General features: G+C 43.4%; 1 protein-coding gene across 3 annotated transcripts; it reads right to left on the reverse strand.

Moving 5' to 3' along the window:
• Positions 1 to 25: 25 nt before the first annotated feature.
• On the reverse strand, positions 26 to 27,600 carry AXIN2 (axin 2). 3 transcript variants are annotated; one of them, XM_024198329.2, is made up of 11 exons: positions 27,539 to 27,600; positions 24,627 to 25,579; positions 18,029 to 18,169; positions 11,093 to 11,195; positions 8,824 to 8,964; positions 8,037 to 8,524; positions 7,683 to 7,865; positions 7,140 to 7,370; positions 6,396 to 6,491; positions 4,961 to 5,128; positions 26 to 574 (listed from the first exon to the last, which is right to left on the reverse strand). In XM_024198329.2, the coding sequence occupies exons 2-11, from the start codon at positions 25,448 to 25,450 to the stop codon at positions 448 to 450; spliced, it is 2,502 nt and encodes an 833-aa protein (XP_024054097.1). In that variant the 5' UTR covers positions 25,451 to 25,579; positions 27,539 to 27,600; the 3' UTR covers positions 26 to 447. The 3 variants fall into 3 exon arrangements, with proteins under 3 accessions (XP_024054097.1, XP_024054098.1, XP_024054099.1); XM_024198330.2 differs by lacking the exon at positions 27,539 to 27,600 and adding an exon at positions 26,769 to 26,821; XM_024198331.2 differs by lacking the exon at positions 18,029 to 18,169.

Consider the following 27,600-nt stretch of genomic DNA (forward strand, 5'->3'; position numbering starts at 1 on the left):
ACCCCTTCAACCCTTTCCCCCTCTCTTCACCATTGTTAAAGCAGCATATCCATAAACTGGACTTAAGGGAAAACAGACTGTTCAATAAATATCAATAAGGATTACTGGTAAGGTAAGCTATACACAGTTTCTCTTAGTCCATAGATTTCAGATCCCCAGGAAGTCATATATTATGTATGGAAGTCTCTCAAACATGGTCTGCATCTTCAATAGCCAACAGTGGTCATGTTTTTAATAAATAGTTCAGGGTTGTTGTTTTTTTATCATCTCAGTACCCAACTCATGAATAATAAATGCCATTTTTTTTCTCTAAGGCTAATTTGGCAAAGTCTTCATAGGCCTCACTTTCTTCTTCATTGGTTCAAAACTTTCCTTCAAAGTTTTTGTTGTTGTTGCGTGTCCAAAGACATCTTTAGCTTAGGTTGCGTTAAAGAAACACAGATGCCATCAATCAATCCTCTCTACTTTCCCAAGAATCCTTCCTTCATACATGGGCAGAATTGTGTCGTCTTCCCAAATTTCTTCAAAAACTGCACCACAGTCAAATTCGTCGCTTGCTTTTTTGAAATAATACCTGAGGGAGAAGGAGGGGAGGAAGCAGTTTAAATAATGAAGTGTTACTTTACCATTCTTTTTAGATAACAGCAGCAAACATTTCCAACAAAGGGTCCAATTCTCCTTTCACATGAGTGTAACAAGATAACCAAGAAAGAAAATCGGGTCCAATACCATTAAAATCCTCCATAACTCACAAGTGATCTGTTTGCATGCATCTGCCAATATTCGATTTAGAATGGATGCAACTGCGGCCAGCCCAAGCAGCGCTAAAGAAGCAGCGTTTGAGGAACAAGAGCAAAGGAATGGAGTATACTACTTAATAAAATAGGGCACCTCAGGGACAGTGCCTTGAACAAGTTATACATGTTGGCAGCAGATATTTTCAAGAAGAGAAAATAAAAAGCAGAGCAATCTCTGGCCAAACATCTTACTTAACAAAATAAAAAACTAGTTTTTGTTCTCCTTTCTTTCATGCATAAATTCTGGAGCACAATATGGCATTGAGAAGCTTTTATTAAAAAAGGCTTTTTAGGAAAAAAACAAAAAAAAAACAGTAACTCAAAGTCTGTCACATGCTTTCTGCAAAACAAGACTAAGTATGTGGCATTTCTCCCTTAGTCCAGTTTGTGAAACAGGGTGCCTTGCATTTAACAAAACTAAAACCATGCATCCACTTTTAAGTTACAGATATGGCTGTGTTTGTTCTCGGATGCTTCCTACTGGTCGCATGCAAAGAGCAATCTTGGTCAAGCTTGCAATATTTGACACTGGAAGGTCAAGTAGAAGTGTCCTGCATTCCTTCTCTTTTGCTCTGGGTCGTTAGATCATGAAGCCAATGCTCACCCAGACAAAAAGCGCCCCCACCCCTCTTGTGTCAAACAGTAAGGACCCCTCTATTATCCCGAATTAGACCGTTCAGCTTCTTGATTAAAGGTTCCTTTTATCCCTTTTCTAGCATTCTTCCTTCTAAGGCTGCTTAATTGCATATGCACAAATGAAGGGCTTCCATTCAGAAGGTTAGCATTTAAGGAGCCTGCCCGTCTGCTACCACACACCTCCTCCGATCTGCCCTGCTCTCTCGCGCTCTTTAAAAAGCACTTTGTGATCTGATCACCAGCAAAAGAAAATCCTCATCAGATAAGATTAAAAAAAAAATAATAATCCCCTGCTCCGTAATTTTCAAACAAGGTGTTGGAGGGTTAAAGGTCATAACTTTTATAGGAGGATCCCCCAAAATTTAACTTGGATTTTTCACTTTATTAAAAACATGGATTGGGCTTTAGCAGTTTTAAAATAATGAGTTTGCTATAAAAGTAATATTTAAAAACTAAACACCCAATAACCAGAAGTTTTTAATTTATTTTTTAAGGCGAGCTAAATTAGGTAGGGAGAGAAGAGGGGTGAGTGAAACAGCTACATTTAGTCAAGGTACATTTACTTGGGTTTTTTTAAAGTCATTCCCAGTTGGACTGATGTACAGCATCGTGTTTTTAATGGTTCGGTCATGAAAATAGCTCTTATTTAAGTTCTTCATAGAGAGTTTGAACCCACACTCACTAAAGTCAATGGCAAAGCTCCCACTGACTTTAATGGTGCAGGTCAGAGCTGTAATTCCATGAGCCAGTAAGCCCAAAACAAAACCAAAAGGCAAAAAAAAAAAAAATGTGAATGAGTTTTAAGGACTTTCTCCCCGCTTTCCCCATCCCCACCCCTCTTTGAGGGAGCAGCCTGCTTTCCCAATAACTTCCCACAAACAAACTCTGCTGGTGTTTACAAAAAAATTTGTGTTTGTTTGAACACTGAATCTTTATTTAAGAAAACACGCTATGACCTTTTACATAATTACAACCTTATTTCACAGAGAGAGAGAAAGGAAGCAAAGCAATATCCTCCCCCACATCATCTTCAAACAAGTCGCTCTGCACTTATTTGCTCACAGAAATGGGCTTTCCATTCAAACATGTTTTATGTGGCAAGCTCTGCTTCTCCCCCCCCGCCCCCCGACATCTGGCACCAATAGAATCTAGCAGGCCTGGTGTTGCTGTTCTGTTTTGAACTGCTGCCATGTTAAGATTACCCGACACCACCCAGTTTGTGTGTGTGTTTGTTTTTTGTTAACGCCATCAGCATGAAAAAAAAAATTTATTTTATTTATTTATTACGAAAAAGACTGAAACACAATGTGCCGGGTGAATATCGGACACATGACTTTGGCATTGAAAAGGGAGCAAAAATAGAGCTTTTAGGTACCCATGTTGCAAACTGATTCAATCAATAAAGAATTTTGAGAGTCGACCATTTATGCACGTCTTTGTGCATTAAATGAAAGGCAAAAGCTTCAAAGACATGCTTATTAAGTGTGCCTTAAAAAGAAATCAATGCCAGATGTGACCAAAGCAGTCTAGTTACTGCCCCCCCAGCACAGACAGACAGACACACACTCACTCTACTCTGGGTAGCACGGCCCTCTTCCCTGAAGGTCACCTGCAGTTTCACTCAAAGTCCAGCCAAAAGTCAAAGCTTAGATCAAAATGATTCCCTGGAGGTACACACATTTGTGTAATTAGTTTCACCTTGTGTCTGTGCAAGATAAAATACTGGGCACGTACCCAAGTTCCTTTTATAAATTTCTGTATTGTCTTTACCCAGGTGTAAAGGGGAGAGATCTAAGCAAAACATTGTTTCATCCTTGTCAGTCACTTAAAAACATTTTCTAAAGTAATTACAGTCTGACAAGGCACAAATAATTGCACCTGCAGGGGCTTTAAGGCCACAGAAGTTTTAATATCCTATTCAAGCACCTAGCATCACAAGAAAGAATTTCATAGGAAACCGAATGAGATGTTCTGGAGGCACTAAATGACTGTTGAGAGAACGGGATAATAGGAGAGACATCCTTTGCACTGCTTGGTTGCCAGTTCAGATCCAGCTCAAGTTGGTAGCAATTACAAGCTGTTGCCATCCGAAGGCAGTTGGGAGGGCCGGGGAATATGGGGGTCTCAAACCCCAGCCCCACTGGATAAGCATCTACATAAAACAGAAAGCCACCAGGTGACTAGACTCTAGTGGACCTTTCAAAGCCAGTGAAGATTCACTGGTGGGGCCACCTGGGGAAAGTTGTACTATTTTGACATTTCTGTGACTTCTGTCTCCAGAGGGCGCCCTCTGGCACCTGGGAGGAGTGCCGAATTCAAAACAAAATTTAAAAATACTTAAACCTGGCTGTTTCCTTTGTACAGATGAAAGAGCCTCGTCGACCGATAGGACATGGTCAGTTCATTACTGATCAGATCCGTTTGGCTAATACAGTAAAAAATAACGGAGGACAAAGCCACTGTAATTGGAATGAACGTTACAAAAAGGCAGCAAACAGGGGAAACTGGCTTCTAAGCCGCAGATATCAGACACAATCTTAGACCATTAGAATTCCTTATATTCATATGGGTGGCTATAAGGAGGAGCGGGAAGATAGGGGGTTTTTTTGTTCGTTTTTTAAGTGTCATTCAATGGAATTCATCCTCCAAGGCTTCAAGTATCAGAGGGGTAGCCGTGTTAGTCTGAATCTGTAAAAAGCAACAGAGGGTCCTGTGGCACCTTTAAGACTAACAGAAGTATTGGGAGCATAAGCTTTCCTTGCATCTGAAGAAGTGAGGTTCTTACCCACGAAAGCTTATGCTCCCAATACTTCTGTTAGTCTTAAAGGTGCCACAGGACCCTCCAAGGCTTGGTATTTCTAACTGAAAGGCGCTTAGAAACAGGCCAAGAGCATCTGCAGGAACTCAACTAGGTTGAAAACAAAATTCCTGAAAGCATCTCTCACATCCCCAACCCCAGAATGAACCGACTTTACTTATGTGGAGGCTCTGCCAAAGGAGGCCAAGTGCCTCACAAACATTAACGCCCCTGTGAAGCGGAGAAGTGCCATTATCCCCATTATAGATGGGGAATGGAGCCACCGATAGATTAAGCTCAAGGTCTGGCCGGAAGTCAGAGGTAGAGGGAACTGAACCTAGATCTCTCAGAGTCCCAGCCCAACCCCGTAACCACAAGACCATCTTTCCTTTTTGTGGGAGTCAACATGTAGGCAATAGCTGCCCATGGCCAATCAGTGTTCTCTTATGCAATTCTTGGGGGACAGACATCGGGGGGACATCAACCAAGCTCACTGACCCATGAGACAAGGCCAAGTTCAGCAACATAGTACCCAAGCCTGTCTCTCTAAACCACCCTGGCTTTGGTGGGGGAGTAGAAAAAGGACAGAAGAGAGTTGAGTGAGCCAGTGCAGCCAACCTCCCGAAAAAGGTGCTGTAAGTTTTTACTTGTGGGCGGGTTTGCAGAAACATATTTGCTGGTTATTTTGGTTCATAGTCTCAGCAGACGAAAGAAACCACGAAATTCTTACCTATAATTTCCCTTTTTGCTCAGCTGCTCTTTAAAGTGCCCAAGTGTCAGGCTCTGGGCCTTTAACATCCTCCTGTAGGGTATTTCTTCTCCACAGAAAAAATAAGTGACAACCAACTCGCTGGACTGGGAGGCATGAACCACTGGGAGTTTCTTTGGCTCTTTGTGACTGCAACAAAAAACAAAGCATGTTTCTTATTTGGAAACAAAGACTTCACTGAAATCCAATATTTCTACTATAGACAATGGCAACCAGATTGATGCCAGGTTCGATTTGAAAGTCCGATGCAATGAAGGCAAACGTATGTGCCAGGTTTGTAGAGCACTTAACACAACAGGGTCCTGGCCCTTCTAGGCGCTGTGCTAATACAAATAATAAGAGGCTCTCTAAGCAGCTGAGGCGCATTCATGAACTATGCCTCAGAGCACACCTGTGCAACAGGGAACTGTTCCCATTTTATGGATGAGGGACAGAGATCACATGGTCTGCTGAGGCTCAAACAGTAACCCCCAGTGGTTAGGGCGCTAACCATTATGCTAAACACATTCCCATTAAGCCAAATTAACTATTGCATGTCTGGCCTTCAAAGGTCACAAAGATAATTCGCACCATTTTCATTCATGCAAATTATATGGCAGAGAATAACAGTTTAGTTATTTCGCTCCAGGTATACACTCGTTAATGGGTGTTGCTGGAATTTCAAAGCCTGCCATTCAAAAACTACTCAAAGCACTAAGATTACTTCTCCCGAATGCACAGGTAGCATTACTGTAGCCGTGAACAACCAGGCAAAAATAAAGTGGACCTTGTTACTTGAAATGAGGAACACTTCTTAAAGAATAATAAAAAATTACTACATAACAAAATAGCAACAGTGCAGTGAATGCCATGTAGCTAAATCCAGAACTACTTCTGAGGCAATGTATACTTGGCATGTCAAAAGGTCACAAAGTGTTAGTCCACAGTAATGTAGTCTTCCTAATTTGTTCTAAGTCTTTGTAGAGTGGCTTCAGAAAAAAAAGCTCCTAGCAAAGACAGCTGGTGGATTTAAGGTCAACCAATTAAAAATGAAAGACTCTAGTCAGGTGGCTTAGTCTGGACTTCAAACATTGCTCATTGCTTAAGATGAAGAGGGTAAAAAAGAAAACTTTAATTATTTAGGCCATTTTAGACCTCTCTGTAGCAGATTTCTTGTTAAAAGAACCATCCTGTAATTAGACTAATCCAATCTTTGTCCACTTTACAGGAATGCAAGTTAAAAAGAACCAGAAACAAGATTTGAAAATTTCTCTTTTTTTTTTAGAAAGAGAACAAAAGTATGTTTGAAAGACTAAACTTCAGATATAAAAATGTCTTCTATTTTCAAAGTGCCATCCATTTAATGCAAGTATAGTTAAAAGCCGTGGAAATACATGGAATGTATATATGTACATACTCTTCTGTAGTTAGACTTGCATTGCAAAAAGGGCCATTTCCTCCCTGAACAGAAGATGAGTGGTTTCGATCCCTCTGCTGATTTGAGGTTGAACATCTGAAGTTGGGGGATAAACAAACAAAGTTAAAATACATCTTCTTAATTGAAGTCTTCTGTAGGCCATTAAGTTCCCCCTTTGCATCAAAACACAATCAAAAGGAAGAATTAAGAATGCTATGGACTAACTTCCCCTTCCGTATCCAAATGCACGATAAACAACCTAATTCAACACATTGTGATAGTGAGAGGCAGAACGTGGAATTCAAACTATTGAGGACTGGGGGGAAACAAAACAAAACGAAACAAAAAACAATTCACCTTCGGGGCTTAAGTTATGTTTTGTGGCAATGCCTCCCCATTCTCACCTCCCATCACAAATCTGGACCTCTTCCTACAGTGGAAGGCAAGGCTACATGCACATCACATAAAATTTCTAGCTACCTGGATGTCTACTGTTAGCTTGCTAAGTTCACCTGCCTGCCAGCCAGTAATGCCCCTTGGGAGATGGCGGGGAGCCTGCGGGAAGAAGGAAACAAGCAGCCTGAAATAAGGCTCCTCCTAAAGAAAGCCATATTGGTGATTCACACCCATTCCCAGCAGGGGGCGTCTGCCTATCAGAGAGAACTAATAAAATGAGGCACTCAGGGCTGGAAAAGTTAAGGAGACTTCTCACTCCCCCTCCCCGCCATTCCCCTTTGTAGTTACCTTTGTTTCTGAGGCTTGGACACTTCCGCTAGCCTGCGGCAGGCTTCCTCCAGCTGGGCGAGGGTGTTGGGCGGGGTCAGCGGGGGCATGGTGGGATCCTGGACGAACGGGTGGGCAGGCTGTGCCCCGCGTGAGTGATTGCTGTTCCCCCACAGGTGATGGCGGGCCGGGCGCTCACTGGGGATCCCTTTGGTGGACTCCAAATTGTAGGCCTTCTTTGTGCTTTGTGTGCTGGGGGGCGGAGTGGGGCAGGGGGGAGGAAGAGAAGAGGAAAGGAACCGGCTTATAAAAGCTGGAAAATATGACTTCAATAGCAGCTCCTATTCTGCTCGCTCCCTCCCCAAAGTCTGTCATAACATGAAAAGGGTTTACTGCCAAAAACATGACATTTTTGTGGTTTTTCTGGTTCTGCAGAATGGCTTTTATATTAAACCGGAGGAGCAAAGAGTCTCATTTGTTTTTAGCGATTGTAAAAATAGACAGCCTATGTAATATATAAATATTTACCGGGAGCGATATTGCTGTAGACAGCTGTATATTTACCTATGAGGCTTGTGCTTATTTTGTCTCTCGCTCTCCAGCATCCACTGCCAGACGTTCTGTGACCGATCCGCCTCGCCCCCAGGTAGCTGGAGCCCGGGCATTGCGGATAGCCCTGCTTCCCCGGCCGGCAGGGCGACGCCATCTGTTACTTTGCCGTTCCTCTTCGTCAGCGTGCCGGGTTTGCTAAGGAGGAGACACCAGGGGACAGGGTTCCCCGCCCCCAGCAGGCACCGTTAATATCCTGGGCTCGTGTCATGACCACACTTCCCAATGTTTTGAAGGGGCTAATTCCACCTGGTTTTCTAAATCAAGCCCACCTCCCTCCTACTGAAAAATAAAACTCCTGTAACTTACCCAAACTGCTCCAGCAGAAGCTCCGTCCCTTTCGAGTGGCTCTTGCATTTCGAATAGCAGTTGGAGTCGCTGCCCCCAGGACAGAAGCACTGGACCCGCTGTGCTGCCTCGGCTTCTATCTGCTCTTTAGTCTTGGGGATGGTGTGGTGGTGGATGTAGTGGTGGTGGACGTGCTTGGTGGTCTGCTTGGTGATAAATCCTTTACTGATGAGGGTGCAGGCAGATGGCGACGCTGTGCTCGGCTGTGGCTTGCCTCCTGGGAGGCGGTCCGGGGAGTGGGAGCGGGGGCTGTGCCGCCCCATGCCGGGTGACTGGCAGCCGGGAGTCTTCAGCACTCGCGATAGATGGTCATCCAGGATCGCCTGCGGGTCCTCCTCGTAGCTGCCGGATGGCAGGAGAGTGAGTGAGTGCTGCTGATGCGGAGTGGTTGCTGCCTCCCGATTGGTCTGCGTGTTGGCAGGTAGCTCGGATCCCTCCTTCTCTTCTTCCTTGAAGGTGCAACATTCGTAAGAAATAAATAAAAAGCACAGGGCGCCGGCGGCAGTGGAACAGGGGCTCTTCCCACTAGGCTAGCGGGGAAAGCAGAGCTTGCATTGCTGCTGGACAGCAGACACACCGGTACTGAGGACAGATCATTAAAGCATGCAACATACAGCTTACAAAGAAAAGTGGTCTTCCCTTACACTAAGTGCAGACAGGCTATGCCGCTCCCTCCCACCCCCAAGAAAGATGTCGGATCAGCAGGCTCCAAGCACCACACCGGCGCCGGAGGGGTTAATCCTCCTACCTCTTTGATTTGCTGTAGCCTCTCCTCCAGACTATCCATCGTTTCTTGCTCTTGCTTCAGCTTTTCCAACCGGGATATCAGTTCAGCCGCAAAGGTAGCTGGTTCCACAGGGGTCATTTCCTTAGGAAGACGGTGGGTTCTCTACACAGAGCAGGGACAAAAGGGGTAAGTCATGTTTAGCAGGCAGTGCAAGCTGCAGAAGCTTAGCTGGAGCAGCATTTCTGGCCCCACTATGCTTGTTGTGTCTCCATGTTTGGATGAAGAGACTACCGCAAGTAGGCATCGCCTGCTCTGGATTTTTATGAGCTAGTGCTGTGGCCTCATGGAGTGACATCCTTCCCACTAGCGTTTGCCTTCGGCAGGAGCAGTTGGTCGCACTCCGAGGAACCCCGCTTGTTCTCTCTGTAGTACAACCAGCCCATCAGTAGCTACTCTGAAGTAGAAAATCTTCAAAGACTGTTGTCAAACATCAAATAATAAAAAAAAAAACCCTCTGAGGTGGGAGGAAGAGCCTTTAACTGAAGGAATAAAGTGAGTATAAACAGAAAGGAGTTGGAAATTAAAAAAAAATAAGATGGGGGAGAAAAAGGGAGAAAAAAAAAAGTCAAACAGTTGCAGATCAGAGAAGTGCTGGTAATTTATTTCCTGGCTACACACTGGGCACCTTTGAGGTAGTGTTGTCTCAACAGTGTCCTAGATCTCCCTCCCCCCCCCCCCCCCCCATCTCTTTGTACAGAAAATGAAGAAAGCTGCTGCAGGCTAGTAGTGGTACACTGCTGAGCTTGGCTGCCTCAAGCAGATCTATCAAGGGAAAAAGGGAACATCTCCAAATCAAGTGCAGAATATAAAAAGGCAAACGAGAATTTCTGCCAAAAGAAGCAAACATGGGAGAAAAGAAAGAGAAACCACCCACCAGAGTTCTTCCTCCTCCTTCCTGTCATCTTCTCCCCCCAAACACACCCCCCTCTTCGCCCTCACCCCAGCTTCCCTCTGCCCCCCCCCCTTTTTTTGAAGCAGAAAGCTGAACTGCCAACTCTTTCACGTACTACCCACCAGATGAGGCAGGGCCTCTCTCCGACAACCACTTAGCTCCAGAAATGATGTGAGGGTAGAAAAAGGCCACTCTGCTGGAAATTGTCACTCTTACACAAGCCAGCTCTATTCAGTCCCTGATCAAAGCACTGCCTTACAGAGAAAGTCGATTTGCACGCCCTGGGACAAAATAATCTAATTTACAAGCTCAGGCTACAGAACTTTCTTTATAGAAGGGGGTGAAGAACACCCTCCCTTCCAAAAAATAAAATCCCCATTCAATCCAACATACCCCCCCCCCCCACCACACACACACACCCACCAGAAACAGTATCTAAAATGTCTCGCTGCTTAAAAAAGGAGGAGGAATTTGGGAATATTAATCTCAAGACAAGATATGTTTCTTCTTGTCTGTGTAAACAGTTTATTCACTGCAAGAACCAGCAGCACCTTCCTGAAGTCTGCACTGAATCAACAAGTCAATGAGTTAGTTTTCAGAAGCAACACAACTAGAAGAACTGGATTTCCTCAAAACCAAGGCAGATAAAGTTTTTTATTATTATTGTTAGAAGGCACATACTGGCTACCAATCTCTCTCTTTTGAGAAGCTAGTAAATCCTATTAACTGCCAACTGTGTTTTTGAAGTCTTGGAGCAGTAGAGGAAAAGCAAAACACAACCCTCATCAGAGCACAGAAGGTGTGAAAGTGGTGGTGGGGGAGGGGGAGAAGGTTAGATTTAGACAGGAAGGACCCGCGCAGCCATGTTCATGTCTATACAATCAACCAGATGGGGTGCTCCCAGCTTGAACCTAGAAGGTGAGCTCTAGTCAACGATCCAGAGAAAGGCAAAAAACCTTACACAGAACCCAACCAGTGACCAATGCAACCCTATGCAAGCAAACTTTTCAGGAGTGTTTTAAGCTGATGTTTGGGGTTTATATGTTTACAGAATAAGCCCAAAGACCTCAAGCCAATGGCAGTAAGAATAATAAGCCAGGTCCTCTGGGTTTCTGTAGCTCTGTTGACTCCAGCTGAAGAGCTGACCCATCTATTAGCATCTCTTCTTGAAGCTGTCAGTCTTTGCATTCAGAGACAAAAGGATGCAACAAGCTGATGAGAAGGAAGCCATTTTCCTCCCTTCCCTGTAAACCTGCAATGATTTCTCCTAGTCTCTTCCAGCATTATTAGAGGGCCTTCTCTCCAGCCATTTTTCAGAGGACTCTGCATCAGACTTACCGGAAAATGAGGTAGAGAAACTTGACCATTGGCCTTAACGCTACGATGCATTTCTCTCTGGAGCTGCTTCTTGCTCCCAAGTCTATAAGGAGGGATTCCATCTCTGCAAATGGAAAGACAAGTCACAGTCAACCAGGATATCCTACGCCTATTTATTTCAACTTATTATGCTGTAAATCGATGGACCATTGCAAGTACTTTCCAAAACAGAAGACAGAATTCAAAATTATCTAATCATTTTACGGTTCCCAGCAAGCCCCCTCCATGGTCTTTGAAATAATCTAAACAGACTGAGGGGCCTGATTTTCAGAAGTCCTGAGCACTGAGGACTCCAACTGAAGTCAATAAGTCTATGGATGTTCAATGCCTCTGAAAAAAGAAACCAAGCCTTAGTCACTAGGCCTGGATGTTCAGTAGCTGAGCAAGAGAGCTGCAGAGCAAGCTCCGTCCCCCTTCGTGTAGGCATCTGACTGTGGATAGATCCCTGCGGAGTCCCATTGACTTCAACAGGGCTCTGCCTGTACACAGCAGCTTACTGGACTGGGGCCTTCCAGGAATAGGTTTCACACACTCCTTACACTTGTTCTGTATGTCACCATAGACTGTAGGGGGGCTATTAGGTCTAAAGCACTTCATAGATTGCCAACACTATGCAGATAAGATAACAAAATGATTGGTCACAAAGGGCTCCCCCCCCAGGTGGGACCCAAGATGCCTTTTCTGCCTTCGAGGTGGTCATGCACAACCCAGTAAAGTCACTACCAGGTGCAGCAACAGAACACAGGCTCCTAAAGCTATGGGACATCGTTCTTCTTGGCTAGGTCAGCCCATTGGGATAAAGCAATCAAACAAAAAAAAAACCAAAAAAATCCCCAGACCAAGTGAGAAGAGCTTTGAAAATTGCCATCAAGAGAGCAGAAGCAATAATTTTTCTCTAGCAATGAGGTATGCTGTCATCTAGTCATGCAAAGATTTACCCACATTAGTATTAAGAATATAAGAACAGCCATACTGGATCAGACCAAAGGTCCATCTAGCCCAGTATCCTGTCTTCTGACAGTGGCCAATGCCAGGTGCTTCTGAGGGAATGAACAGAACAAGTCATCATCAAGTGATCCATCCCCTGTCGCCCATTCCCAGGTTTTGGGGAAGAGAGTTTAGGGACACTTCAGAGCATGGTTTTGCATCCTGGCTAATAGCCATTGATGGACTTATCCTCCATGAATAAATGAACTTTGAGCAGGGATAGTCCAGTGTTTGAAAAGCATGACTACTAATCATGAGTTCTAGTCTCAGATTTCCCATAAATTTGAGGCATAACCATGGTCTTTGTGCTCCAGTCTCTCCACACACACACCCCAAATCCATAAGAGATAATACAGCACCATGTTGGATAGGGAGGTAACACCTGAGTATTAATATTTGTAGAGTGCTCTGAAGTCCTTAGATGTAAGGACCTATAGAAGAGTAAAATATAAATTCCACTCACAGCCAGTGAAAAGATTATTATGCACTTCTCCCTTTCTGTACCATCTCCCCTCCCACACAACCCCTCTTTTCCTTCCCCACTCCACACCAAAACAAAAAACAAAAAAACAACCCTCACACCGCTCCCTCTCTCTCACACAAACCCCATTTTAAGATCCACCACCATTATGGTAACATGGCACTTCCCACTCTCACAACAGTAAAAGGCCAAGATTTTTCCAAAAAGTGACCAGATATTCTTTTCGTGTGCAGATGCATGTGCATGCTTCAATGTTTGGGTGCCCAGCCTGAGACAATTTGAAGAGGCCAAATTTTCAGAAAGTGCCAAGCATCCACCCCCAAGGGGATAGGGGGGACATGGAGGAAAGCAGGCCCCATTGTAGTTTCTTGAGTTGAGTACCCAAATGTTGAGGCGCACAACCCCTAGTCATCTGTGAAAGTCTTGGCCTAGTGCTTTCTAAGTTTCCATTACAAAGCAACTAATTCACAAGTGATACGGGAGTAGCAAAGACTGAAGAAAAAGGTCAAACCAGTTTATTGTTTGAAATTTTGGAAAATCCAGACAGAACAGAGCATTGGTCAAGAGAAGAGATGTTTGGGGCAATGTTTAACAGGGTGGACAATCATCACTGGAGACATTGGCTATGTCACAAGCAAAGTGAGTTTAGGGTGCTCAGTTCAGTTCCTAATGAAAATCTGCCTTCAATTCTGCCTCAGGTAGGTCTGCCCAGAGCCCCATATGGGAACACACTCTGGAGAATCACACATAGCATCTGTCTGCACTGTTCCGTACCACGACCGGGGTTATCAGTCATTATCGCAAGCACTAAACATTTATGCTCATGATGAAAGAAGGGGCAATAAAAGTATGACAATATCTATTGAACTTGGCTTGGAGGCCCTGCCCCTCGCAACAACACATGAGTAGGGGTTGGGTTGTAGCCAGGTTGAGCAGCAGTTATGGGGGCAGAGGGGGAAGGAGGTCAATGCTCATCACGTGGATTGGATGAGAGGGATTTTGTTCTTGGAGGGTTACCGAGGTGAGGATGTTTTAAATGAGACTTTCCATACAGAGGAATTAAAGACCCCCTGCATCTTTTCCACCAGAGTAAGACTGTCTGCTTTCGTATTATTTGACAGAAATTCCACGTCATGTCAAGTATCCACCTGCCTGGGCTAGTACTGTACATAACACACACACACTGAAGCCTGCACAAACACTAACCCAAATGCAACAGAATGGATGGAGGGGAGGTGGGGTGAGGTAGAAGATAAGCCTGTCCTGCAACATCCCTGCCTGAAGCCCACGAGTTCAGGGCTCCAAGGACTGAGAGGGGATAGCCGAGGGAGGGAACGGAACCACTGTCTATAGCATTGCTCCCCTCCAAAATCAGCAGAAATATACAACTTGAACAGCTCACCCTAGTCCTGCTTATCTTGGCCACGGCATTCTGTGGCGAGGCCTAGAAGGACAGCTCTGCTGCCAGTCCCTTCCACGTCTGACGGATCCCTCCAAAACACTCCGTGCTCCAGCTTTGGGGACGACAGCCTTTAGAGGCCAGACCTTCAGCTCCAGCCATGGGGGCAGTAATGGAAAGCAAGCTGGAATTTACAGAGTTGCAGTGCTTCCCACGGGGATGTAGCTCCTACCAAACCGGGATGATTTGCCTCATAGTAAAAAGGCATCTCTCCCCTATCAGCCACAAAAAGTGACTGTAGGACAGAACTTCCATCTCCATTTAGACGTGCCTGGTTTGGGTTGGTTTAAAGTTAACCACTTTCGTGTCATGTAAGAATTTTGAGTCAGCACCATTTTCAGTCAATGAGCAGCCAGGATTTTCCAAGCATGGTACCTTTGTTCTTTAAGAGCAGCAAAGGCAGCTGTCGGACACCTGACAACACTGGCTTGGAAACAAGCATACGAACACCTCTCCTGCCATGGTCAGGCTTATTCAGAGCCGCAATGAGATAGCTGCAGGTGGAAGACAACAAAGGGGTGGGGCGTATATGTCATGGATAACTGCAGAAAAGGTACGGAAAAGAGGACACCAACATGGGCTAGGGAGAAGGGGGCCCGATTCTCTCTTCAATGCAGTTACACGAGTCAGGATCAGCTCCTTGCTCATACAGCTTGTAACAAGGTACAAGATACAGTTTTTAAAAAAGGAAAGACATTTCACTGAGATGGGAAGGTTACTTAGTAGCCTTGGGAGAGCCAAGCCTTCTAAAGAAGGAAGAGACAATTTTGTAGTTGGTTTGATGTCTGCTTTTTAAATGTAGGCCTTCCACACAAAATGAGGAACAGGGGATGATGCCAGGTTTAAGGGGGAAAACAAGAATGGGCAATCACTTATTACAGGCAAGACATGTAGCTGGAGTTGGGAGTTTACAGCCAGCTTGGGTGCAATAAGAAAAAGATATTACAGAAAAATCTGAAGCTGAAATGCGTATAGGCCACAGTGACAACTAGAAAGTGCCTTTTATTTTAAAGGGTTAGGCTTTGCCAGATGTTAGAGAGCATAGCACAGGATTACTATTTGGAGCGAGGAGGGGGTGTTGTGTTTGGTTTTTAAAAACAGAGTTCCTCAAATAGGTCATTTCAATATAACCTTCTTCTCTTTCTCCAGCAGTAAACATATGCACTCACATTTCTTGGCTACTAAAAGCTGTGGGCTGAAGAGCTACAGAGTTTAGGCACTAAATAGTATAGTTTAATTATAAACATTTCAGCTACCCAGCCTGGTGCTAAGCCAATCTCTTTCTGGGGAAACACTAGTTTGAAATCTTCTTTCCAGTCAGCTGCCATTTAAACTGAGCCAATTATCTTAGCCTTTTGACTCAGATGTGCCTGACCTAACCTGAATGTAGTTTTACTGCTGCTTTGAAATATCAGACTCATGCGCATATGCATTCACTCCCATCTTCATTTGGCAACGGCTCTGAAACAAGCCTCTGATCTTGCCAACATCAAAAGCCTGGTTTGTAAGATAAGGTAATATTTGAAGTTCGCTCAGCAGCATTCCCCTGTGTCCAAAGTAAATCCATAAATAAGATATAAGCAAATAAAAAAAAATCCCCTTTCCTCTTCCCCCTCCCCCAATCAAGAAAGGGAAATTTGCATGATGCTTTGTGGCTATTACAAAATTAAATTTATACTTGACATTTAAAAAAACTAAACTAAAACACACACACACACACACACACACACACAGGGTGTGTATTGTTTGGCAATCTTACCTATAGTTGCAATTCATTAGAAGATTTTTTATAAAATTCATACCTCACTTTACTGGTATGACTGACGTAGGCTTTATGGGACAAATTCTGCTCTTCAGTTTACATCAGTATAAACAGGGAGTAACTCCACTAGGAGCGGATTTGCATTGACACTGGTTTAATAGTAAAAGCCTTGTGTGAAAGAGGGAGAGCTGCACACTTGCAGCAAGAAAACACCAGGACACAGCTTGTGACAACGGTGGGAATCCACGCAGCAGAACTTTTTAGAAGGACTTCAGAATCTCTAGCAAAGTCCATTTTCCACACACACACACACACACACACACACACACACACACACGAAAAATAAAACACCTCACACACACCACCACTTCCAGTAGTTGGGCCATTCCCACCCCCACGGAGTAAGTCTGGCTAGAGGGAGTCCTGCACTTTCAAAGATTCAGGGACTGGCTCAGTTTATAGCAGGAACTATTACTTTTCTAGGTTTGTCTCTTAACACCATGTAAACCTGCATTCTATTGAAATCCACACATGCCCTCTCTTCTCTCATTCTTCCCTGCCCCCCCCCCCCCAAAAAAAACTTGAAGCTCCCAGCAGTTTAATCAGCCAAGCTTCCCCAAGCTCCTCACAGTCTGCACTGGCTATTGTTATGGCAGGAAAAAACAGCCAGGCTCCTTTCATGCACTGCTTTATGGGGAGCTCCTATTCACTTGTTCAAGTAAATTTCAAAGCGGCCTGCTACCCTCTTATCCCCTCTAAGCTCCCCTAGACTAACAATAGGCTGAAAGCGATTCAGTTAAGCCTTTCATCCACCATGCACTTTATTTCTCACTCAGTGCTCTCATCTGTATAAGGCCTACAATTGGCATTGCTGTGAAGAGAGGGTCTAATCCTAGCCCTGTGAATCCCAAGTGACCCTACATTGGTCCAGAAATGACTAACCCAATGAATGCTCTGTTGACACATGATCACATACAACTAGAGCCAGTAAGAAGAAATAAAGAAGTCACCCTATGATTCAGCTCTTTTATTTAATGCCAATATTGTTCAATAAGAGAATCCGGTGGGACAACAAGCTATTTTTTCCATAATATCAGTTCAACACACACATGTGCATTTTAAAAAAAATAAAATAAACATCTGTTTGTACATCTAGGATGTTTTGTAAAAAAACGTGCTCTGTTTTCCATTAAAGTGTGTGTACATCATCAGGCAGCAGACTGGTGACTTTAAAAAGCCAGCAAGCAGATCTTTGGGGGGGGGGGGGGGGAAATATACACTATACACATCCAACAGAGACATTGAAGGAGTTGCAGTTATGAGATTAAGGCCTTGAACACACTACTTTATTTAACAAACACCTTTTCCAAAGGACTTGGTCCATTTCAGTGGCATGGCCTGCACTTAATTATACTTCCTTTCATCAAATGATCTCAAAGTGCTTTACAGATATTAATGAATTAAGTCTCAGTACACCCCCATGAGGAAGGGAAAAAAAGTGTCATTATCCCCATTTTAGAAGTTAAGCAACTTTTCCAAGGTTATTCAGCCAGCTGTGGCAGAGCCCAGACCTCATGATTCTCAAGCTTGGTCTTCAACCACAGGACCATCCTTCCTCTCCTCCACAGGCTCTTAAGACTCTTGACATTTTAATCCATAAAGCTCCATTCAAACAATTCTCTGAAAGATCGTCATGTGCAGCTATTGTCCCTTCAGGTCAGTAACCCTGTTAGTGTTGATTCTGACATTACTGGTGAACCCGAATTACAGAAAGCAATTCCTGTAGAAAGTTGTGTGCTGTTGTTTTTTTAAATGACAAATCAAATACTATTGGAGGCTTGGCCTTCAAATAAAGAGGCGTGATGAACTATAAATACATTTCATGTGTTTCTATTTTATTCTTTCAGCAGATGGGAGAACACACATTTGCTCAGTTGAGGATTAAAATGAGAATTGTGGCAAAAAACAAAAACAAAAAAAGGGAAGAACCACCCACCATTGTTACTGCAGCCAATATCTGTGACATCTGAGTAAATAGCAATACTTCTGGATGGCTTAAGATGCCTTCCAGTGATTTCGTCCAATGGAAAAAGTGGAAGCAGTATTAAAATGATAGAACAGTCATGCTGGCAAGTCATTGTGGTACATCAGCACAGGTAGTTTTCAAGAGGTAAATTCCAAAGGACTTTGCTAAAGTGGAATACTTACACGCTACTGTCCGTCATTGACATGGAATCATCAGTCAGGGCATCACTAGATATTTCGCTATCATTTGCGCTAGTTGCTGGGGCAAAAACATAGCCAGAATTCACATGGTATGGGTTAATAGGATCGTTCCTCTTGAATGACCTAGGGACAAGCAAAATAGTGGTCGCGTTATTTTTACATCTGAAAAAAAGCGCAGAAGGTTAGTGTCACGCTCATGGTAGGTGTGTACGTAAGACACAATGAATGTCTTTAAAAAACTATCCCTCCGCTGTTTTACGTCCAATAGACACTCAGAATGCTTCTAGTCTCACAATCCACAAGAAGTTTATCTTGACAGCAAACACAGAGTTAAGACGGACCCAGAACTACACAGTCACCAACCATTCTCTACATACTAACATCAACCTGGTGGCTGAGCACTCTGGACAAGATTTTCAAACGCACCTAAGGGATTTGGGACTCGAAGAATATGTCTACACTGCAGTAAAAAGCCCCAGCACTGAATCTCAGGGGCTTAGGCTGCAGGGATAAAAATAGCAGAGTAGACATTCAGGCTTGGGTTGTAGCACAAGCTCCGAGACACCAACCCCCTTGTAGAGTTTCAGAGCCTGGGCTCCATGCTGCGCGTCTACAGTGCAGTTTTTAGCTCTGAAGCCCCACAAGCCTGAATCAGTGGACCCAGGCCAGCCTCAGCCATGCTGCAGGTCTTTTATTGCTGTGTAGACATACCCAACATCCCATTTTCAAAAGTGATTTGAGGCCTGATTTTTAACGGTATTGAGGTGCCTAAAGATATAGTTAGGGACCTACTGGGATTTTCAAAAGAGTGCTTCTGAAAATCTCAGAAGCACCTAAATACCTTTAAAAAAATCTAGCCCTTAGTGCATGGAAAGTCATTAGGACTTGAGCTAATACCTAAGTCTCTTCTGAAAATAGGATTTAGGTGCTTTTGAAAATGTTACCACCTCTCCTTTCAGGCACCATAGATGACTGACTGCAACCACTGACATCAGACAAGCTTTAGAATTACTAATAAATAATAGGCATTTATACAAGCCAGTTTAACAATATGATCTCAAACTGCTTTTACAAAGGTGAGTGCCCTGGTGCCCCCTTTACAAAGAGGGAAACTACAAAGCCAGTTTTCAAGAGTACTTTAACTTTTAGTGACACCTCGAGGTGCCTAGAAGTTCTGAGTGCTCAGTGCCGATTAAGATCAATGCACCTTAGGGGAGGGATGAAAAAACAGCCTTAGGTGTCTCAAGTTGGGTATCCAAGAATGGAGAAATCAAGAATTAGCAGACACTTCAGTAAAGTCTGACCTAACATGTCACAGTATTTCAGGGTAGGGAGAGAACCCAGCTGCCCTGACCACCTAACCACTGGACAATGTTTAGGTCAAAATGATTCCAAGTTTTAAGAGGGTAAATTCATTTACAAATCTTTCAATCTGTGATAAGTGGTCTGTGCCTAGGGGTTTCCAGAGGTATATTTGTTTATATATAAATTCAGGTCTTGGCTGTTAAGCTTTTGAGTTTGTGTCTCAAAGCAGAACCTCATTATCTGATAAGGTCTGCTGATTTTAATAATTAGGGTCACTTACACAGCACTTGGGGCCTCAGGAACAGGATAGCTAGCATGCTCTGCAGGTTTTTAAATGGTCTTTCAATCTCCCCACCCCCCACCCCAATGCTTCTGGGATTGGATGAGGCCAGCTTGATTTAAGTGAGCAGCACAGCTGCCTTAATGGAAAGTGGCACTTCCCCTCCTGCTAGTATCTCTAGTCCCTTTGTTTCATTTGCCCCACTTACCCACTTTCGACCTCTTCAGTGGTCTTAATTCAGTTCTCTCACAAACAACAAGTTTTCCCTACTCCCCTGCTGTGGTGCATTCCTCTGTTTCACTAGCAAGGGGAAAACCATGAGCCTTCGCAAAGGCTTAAGCAGGCGGGGGAGAAGATGGGCCTCTTTGGTATGAGAGCCCTACTGCAAATAGCATGACTGAAGTTCTAGGCCCCAGTTTCAGGCTTGAGCTTTGCAGGAGGCCTTGTTGCAAAGAGTCAGGTATTTAAGCACAGCTGGGATTACATTCTTTTCCAAAGCATGCTAAGTCATTTCAATGGGAAGATCAAGACTTTTTTTTTTTTAATGAAAAAAATAGATGATAGTAAGGAATGCCACAGGAAAGAAGTCAAGTCTTAAAAGATAAATTAATTCCACATGCTGATGAAAGCCAAGTTACCCGACCACCAAAAAAAAAAAAAGTGTCCTTTTAAAATAATACAACCCTCTTGCTAATACAAGTCAGCTTGTAAGGTTCCAATGACATTCTTTAGGCCACTGCTAGTTTTTGGTAGCTCACAGAAAGGCTGAAGCCTCTACTTTTTATCACTCTACTGGAAACTGTTTAATGTCTTGCTTCTACAAAACCCAGACCCATTAGGCTTATTATTGTAAAGTATTCGGTTTCAAGATGTTCACCATATGTACTGAAGCAATCCTGCTTTTAAGTGAGTCTTAAGTACCGTCCTTTTATTTCATGTTCAGTGTTGCTATTTAATCATGCTAATACAGAAGCAATTAATCATTTGATAGTTTATGCTGCAACCCTATTAAAAAAAATCAGTAGTGCTATCTAATCACTTAATAGAAAGATGGTTCAGTGTGTGTAAAATACCTTCATCTCTCTAAATTCAGCTTTTAATCTACCCTATGTGAATCAAGTTTAACTCATTGATGAGTACTGTACTCCAAAACCGACCCCGCCTCCCCCCACAGAGATACTGAACCACTGTGCAAGTTATAATTAAGAACGTCACCTTTCAGAACTTGGTTAACTTAAAAACACACATACTTTTACTTTGTCTTTAATCATCTTATTAAAAAAAAAAAAGGGCAGAAAAAGATTCAGAATCGCCCCACATAGAAATTCCCACATACTTCAAGAAAACTGATTAGGGCTGGTTTTTGTTTTTTTTTTACGATTAACTTTTTAAAAACTTGACCACACTCCAGTAATGCAGCACATTGCCTTCAAGGATTTTAAATTCCTATGGAAAGTGGAGTTCTCTGATGCAGATTCTGCACATACACAAAAATCTTCAAACTCAATATGCAAAGTGTTTTCAGCTGTCAGGTAGCAGTTGCTCTGGAGCGTCAAGGAGAACGACTGATGTTTCTCAGACTATTCTTATCTCTTATCTTGATGAGATGACACACAGCATGTAGCTCTCTATACATTATGTTAGGCAATGGGTAAAAATCACAGAGGGATTACAATGCAACTAGAATTTATGGGGCTCTTTTCTGGATCCCCTGTTATAACAATACAATTCAGGAGATTTTTGGCATGGGTGGTGGAACTAGGGGTGCTGCAGCACCCCCTGGATTGCAGTGGTTTCCATCATATACAGGGTTTACAGTTTGGTTTAATGGCTCTCAGCACCCCCGCTATACACATTGTTCCAGCACCCCTGATTTTTGGTGAGCACACACACAGTCAACCTATGGCTCTCTGAAATAAAAATCAGTCTGGCAGTTTAAACCAAAGACTTATACACTGAGAAATAAATCCTCAAGCAGCGTTTTTTCAAGGCAAGACTGAAGCTTACTAAATATTTTACTGAGACACAAAAATCACTGCAAAACAGGGGTAAAAAAAAAAAACACCTTAAAAATATATGTATTAGCAGAATGGTGTTAATCACAGCTTCCATGCTCTAACTGTGGAACACTGCTTCAAGCATAGCTTTACAATGGCATCATTTACTTTGATAATTGAAGCCAAACTTGGTTCCAATAACTTCACACAAAATGAGCTCCATCAGCGAGTTCTTTCAAAGGACAGGAAGCACTTTGAGCCAGCAGAGGGCCATCTGCTAGCCCCAACTTATTTAAAGCAAGGCCAGTCTCAGAGATGTTAGAACAGAGAACATAATGGGAGGCAGATGAGTCCACCTTGGATTGAATAAAAATATATTATAAAGGCAGCACTCTAAAGTTCCATGTACATAAAACATATGCATGATAAATTCAGAACCAAATATAAATAATGGTCAGATTCCATCTTACATTCCTGGGTCCAACATAAACTCAATGGTTTGAGGGTAGCAGTCTCACAAAAACCATTAGACACACATCTAATACTTTAAAAAAGAAGAAGTGTTTCAGGGGAGGGGGAAATCTGAAACAAGCTCAAAGTATTTATTATACATCAGGAGCCCACATATATAACTAATTCTTAATACACACCAAATTCCCTTTTTTTCCCCTCCCTCCAGACTCTAATCCTATGTTTTGTCTTATTATTTATTCTTAAATTGAAATTTATTAAGAGATAGTGGCAGATGTAGGCAGTTAGTCTGTGTAGTGCTTTGAATCGTACACATGCCAGGATGGAGGTGTGGTTTGGCCACCACTCAGTGAAAACTCTTCTTTATCAAGCTCCAGTTCCAATCCTAAATGCAGTGAATAGTGATACACAACTCATCCATGCACCCCTTAGCTACCAGCTGGCGGGCGCACACACCTTTGAACAAGGATAACTTGGAGAGGGGGAGGGAAACAGGTTTCCTGGCCTTTGGATTGGGAAGAATCTCAGCTTGACCTCCCTCTCTGCATTCTCCATGGAGTCAAGAGATCTTGATTCAAAAAGCTATTGAAAATGCAAGAGAAGGTGATCAAAGCAGATAGCACCACCTGACCTCCTGGGGGCAGATCTGACATCTAAGTAGCAAAAAAAAAATATGCTTCACTTGAAAGAGCTGCAATCTCAAGGCATGACGGCCATCAGTACTCCTGGCCAGGAAGGCAACACCAGTCATGGTTGTGAAAAAGTTCTCTTGAGCCAGAAGCAACTGGTAGAATGTAAAATCCATTCCCAACTGGGCACTGAATTCCAGTGAAGACCAAAAGATAACAGAACATCACAACTCAGCACTGTTTAATACTGGAGAACAGTAGACTGTTGAGCTATGACAGTCCTGCAAGAGGGTGAGGCTCACAGCACTTGTAAGTCCCCACAAATTGGCTGCCAGTTAGGCCCTCAGACCGGCAAACTCCCTTGAATGGAAGAGCATTATAGCCCCTTCCCTCTTCACTTAAAAAGCTGGTCTCAAGAAGAGACAAGGGGCCAAATACTGCTCCCAGTCAAACCGATGTAAGATGGAGAGTAACTCCATAGATGTCAGAGGAGTCACTCCAAATTTACAAAAAGAACAGGAGTACTTGTGGCACCTTAGAGACTAACAAAATTTACACAGGTGTAAGAGAAGAATTAACCCCACAGTCCCTGGATCCACTTTGATCACCACAGCCACGCTGCTGCAGCCTCTCTGAAGGGCAGGAAAGGAACAGAGAGATGCACTACAATCACCCTCCTCTAAGAGGCAGAATACAACTGAAATAGAAGCCTGAAGCCCTTTGAAGTCCATGAATCACAGAAACTGCTCTCAAAATTCCTGTAAACCAGATGTCAAACACTCACCACACTAAAAAACAAACTCCTTGCATCTGTGCTAGCAGACAGAGCATACAACTGAAAACAGATCACTTTGCCCCAGATCTTTATTCAACAATTCACATTAATGGAAAGGTTGGCGGGAGAAGGGACAAGGGGCTGGGGAGGGAAAATAAGTTTTCAGAAGACAATTTTACTCATTTGGAATATGATCATGGTCATTTTGTAAGGGGCTACTTGCCCCCTCACTCCACCTTTTCAACAAAGCATACAGCAAAAGGAAGGGCTCAGTATCACAGAAATCTCTCTGCCTAAGTGCATAATGAAGACTTTGCCTCTGGTATCGCATAACAGACACTACACACTCTGAACTTGGCATTAAGACATAGATCCAACTTTTAATAAGTTTAACTTCAAGCACACTGCCAATAAGAGAATACCAGACCTACTATAACCCTAAATACATGATGCTAAGATCTTATGCTCTTGTATACACTGACTGGATGTATACAAGCCATCTGGAATGGCTTTGACATGATACCAATAATGAATGTGATGAGAGAGAGATATTTTTATATTACACATACAAACTTTACATGTATTTTACTATGTAGTAAGTGCATACATTTCCTGCTCCATTATTACACAACTGCATTCCACGTAACCAACCAACTTAAGCACCAGTTAGTGGTGAAGTTGGTGAACTAATGTTTCATTTTTCATATGCCTATATAGATGCTCTTTACCGTTACACAGAATACGTTTGAAAGTTGCTGCAATAATTAATGCATGTAGTTGCTATGAACCTTTTGGTGTATAAGAACCGGACGAGCCAATAAGCTTTAACAGCACAATACAGTATTTCTTCTGTTCAGAAAAGAGCAACAAAAAAACAAAATAAATACCTGAATATTTAAGGTTGAGATAAGCATCTGTGTTGAATCTACCAATGGCATGCTTAACTAATAGGATTTCTGGACCATTTTTAAAACGGGGGGGGGGAGGGGGGCTTATGTTGTTAGCTTTCTGTTTTAAAACTACCTAACACTGAACACCCACTTCTCAAACCTTTTAAAGAATAATAGTCTCAAAGTCATTAAAATCAAAACAAAAGGCCATTTCTTCCATAGAGTTTTCTTACCTGTATCCATTCTCAGCCGTTTCTGTAGCTCTGACATTTGCTGTAACCCTCAAAGTCTTGCTGGATAGCCCAACTACAGAAGGCAAGATTTTGTTTTTAAAGTCCACACAGCTCCATTCTTCTTCTTCATTCAAGGTTGGGAGATAGCCACAGACAACTTTTAAGCTCCCCAGTCCATTGCTGTTAATATAAGCAGGATTCTCTCCCCCACTCCTTACATATTCGAGGTATATATCAGAAGTTAAAAACATCTGGTAAGCATTTTCCTCCATCACAGTCTGAATTTCAGTCTGTGCCTGATCAAACATTATAGAATCTATCTGCTGCTTCTTGATACTATCTCTTATATAGGTCTTAGTGGCAGGCTTGAGCTGCTTGGAGACAATGCTGTTGTTCTCAATGTACCTTTTGTATATAGCTTTGGCTACTCTTAAAGTTTTGGTATCCTTAAGGTCCATCTGCCTGAAGCCATTGCAGGCAAACCAGAAGTCTAAGGTATCCACACATTTCTCTCTTTCCAGGAAGGTCCGAAAAAGATAGGCACCATCTTGATCCCCCAACAAGGAATGCAGAGATTTGGTCCATCTTGCCAGAGGGGAGTCTGGAGATGCACTGCCTTCCGGCTCGCCAAGCCCATCCTCATTCCTCCTTGGGTTGGAAGAAATTGACATGGCCTTGAAGCTTTGGCTTTTCATGACAAACGAGCTTGCAGGCTGTTGGCATGGTGTCTCTCCTTCCTCGCCTGGCACAGGGGGGCGGGGGGCGTCTTCCCTGAAGTTGCTGCTGGGGTCTGGAAGGTGAGTCAGCAACACAGCACTACTCATGGCTCCACGAGTTCTTCTGGTAGGGTTTTTCCGCCCCCCCTTAAATTCCTCAGTAATCTGCCTCTGTGTGTGTGGATGTGGATGTGCGCCTCTCTCTCAAGTCAGCAGGAGATCCTCTGAGCCTCCTCTCTGGAAAAAAAGAAAAGAAAAGAGTATTGATCTAATCAAAACCAGATCCACCCAACATCAAAGACAAAAAGTAAACAGGCTTTTCAACTCTTCACATTCAAAAAAAAAAATAAAAAAATCAACGCAGCTATCTGCAGTGTTAATCAAAAGTATCAGATATGCTTTTCTGAACTCCCGGCGCACTTTTAACTTGGGGGGGCCTGGGGGGGGGGGCTGGAAAGAAAAAGAATTAACCCTTCACTTACACTGCATATATAATCACAACCTACCAAACCCGTCTCCAGTGAAGACACCCCTCTTTACAAAAATACAGGTAACCTTCTCCCCGCTCAGTGATAGCATCAGGCACACAAACTTGGCTCTGTCCTGCTGTTTGCAGGGTAAACCAGTTTTGCGCACGCACCCCCCCCCCCCCATTTTGCCTCTTTTTTGTAGATAACTCAAGGCAGGGAACAAGACGTGCCTTTCTCGGCATCTGGTTTCCATTTTACCCCCCTCTCCTCTCACTCCTTAAAAATTTAGATTATGATCACCAGAAGCCCTACTAGCACAATGCTGAATGCTGTTTTGGAACGGCACGTTCAGAAAGACTTTTGGGGGGGGGGGATCACTACAATGTTTCATTTTAAAAACAGTTCTGACTCATTTTAGAAGTTAACTACAACCTTCAAAATAAAAAAAAAACTCCCATGGATTTGGTTAAGTTAAGCACATGCACTTGTTAAAAGTTTGAAAGAGAGAAGAAAAAAAATCACCAACCCATTTGCCTCCAAAGGCTGACTCACTAGTGACTTTTTTTTATTAGAACAAGTTTCCATCATTAGAAGGTAAATGTGAAACTAACTAAATCTTGCTATAGGTTTTTTTTTTTAAAAAAAGATCAATAAAAAGTAAACACTCACTACGGTGCAGAATGATTTTTAAAAGCTTCTCTACAGTTTTAATAAAACCTGCTTCCATCCAATAAAAAGCTGGTTTAATAAGCATGTGAAAGGCTCTCAAACTAATCAGAAAGCGTGAACTGAGTTCCTGGCTTTTTTCTTTGCTGCACAAACCCAAGCAGAAATTCACACACACATAAACAAGCAGGGTCACCCCTATTATCAGCAGTCTTGCAATATCGAGTCCCGTTTGCAGAAAAGGAAGAGAGAGAGAGAGAGAAAGTGCCTCCCCCTTGTCTATAATGTACCTGATTGCTGCAGGCATCCCGTGCCTGGGCTCTCATCTCCTCCAAGCTCAGCCCCCTGCTCCCCACCTTAGAGCAAAAATAAATACACCCAACCACCCCTCCTGCAAACAAAAAAGAAAAGAAAAAAAGAGAGACCCTCCAAAAATAAAAACTAAAGAAGGGAAGAAACAATCCAGGAGGCGCCAAGCCCTCAAAGGACAATCCTGCCAAATAATAATAAAAAAAACCTGCTCCAGAAATGGCGACGGGCAGAGAAATGAGAGGTTGGAAAGAGATCTTAGAGAGAGAGAGAGGGAGAGTCCTAAGCTACTTGCTTCCTCCGAGTCCTGTGCAACAACTGACCCCTAACTAAGCGTGCAGCGCCTCTTTGGAGTTCACAGGGGGTGCGGAGGGGGGTGGGAGGGGTATGGAGGAGGAGAAGGGGGGGGGGAGAAAGAGAGGAGAGAAATCTCATTCTCACCACATCCACCTTTAACAAAAATGCATCCTGCTATGTCTGCCTCTCTTTCCCCACCATGCCCATAAAATAAAAGCCTCCCCTCTTGCAGAAGGCACCGAGAGCTCGGATTTGTGCAACCTAATTCAAAAATAAAATAAACCCCCACTCCGGAGTCAGCCCAGCCCTGCTTGCCCATAGCTAGCACATAAATAGCTTTCCTTAAAACTTCAAAGCCCCAGCGAAGAGCACATCAAAGCGCCCCGGAGAGGGAGAAAAGCGCGGGGGGGGGGGGGCAGCGCTAGGATCACACATACATTCTTTTGCAACTTACCATGGATCTCAGTAGTTTTCTCCGCACCGCCGCCGCTCCGTTCCTCCTTAAAACAACCCCCC

This window comes from Terrapene carolina, unplaced genomic scaffold (genome assembly GCF_002925995.2).
Source record: "Terrapene carolina triunguis isolate 2854851 unplaced genomic scaffold, T_m_triunguis-2.0 Scaffold192, whole genome shotgun sequence".
In the NCBI taxonomy this organism is placed as follows: Eukaryota; Metazoa; Chordata; order Testudines; family Emydidae; genus Terrapene; species Terrapene triunguis.

Excerpts from the sequence above, each read along its gene's own strand:
- AXIN2 (XM_024198329.2), bottom strand. The coding sequence starts at position 25,450 with ATGAGTAGTGCTGTGTTGCTGACTCACCTTCCAGACCCCAGCAGCAAC. Across the intron at positions 11,196-18,028 it reads TCAATGACGGACAGTAGCGT|AGATGGAATCCCTCCTTATA; the intron begins GTAAGTATTCCA and ends TTCCATTTGCAG. Across the intron at positions 7,866-8,036 it reads CTTCTGCTGGAGCAGTTTGG|CAAACCCGGCACGCTGACGA; the intron begins GTAAGTTACAGG and ends TCTCCTCCTTAG.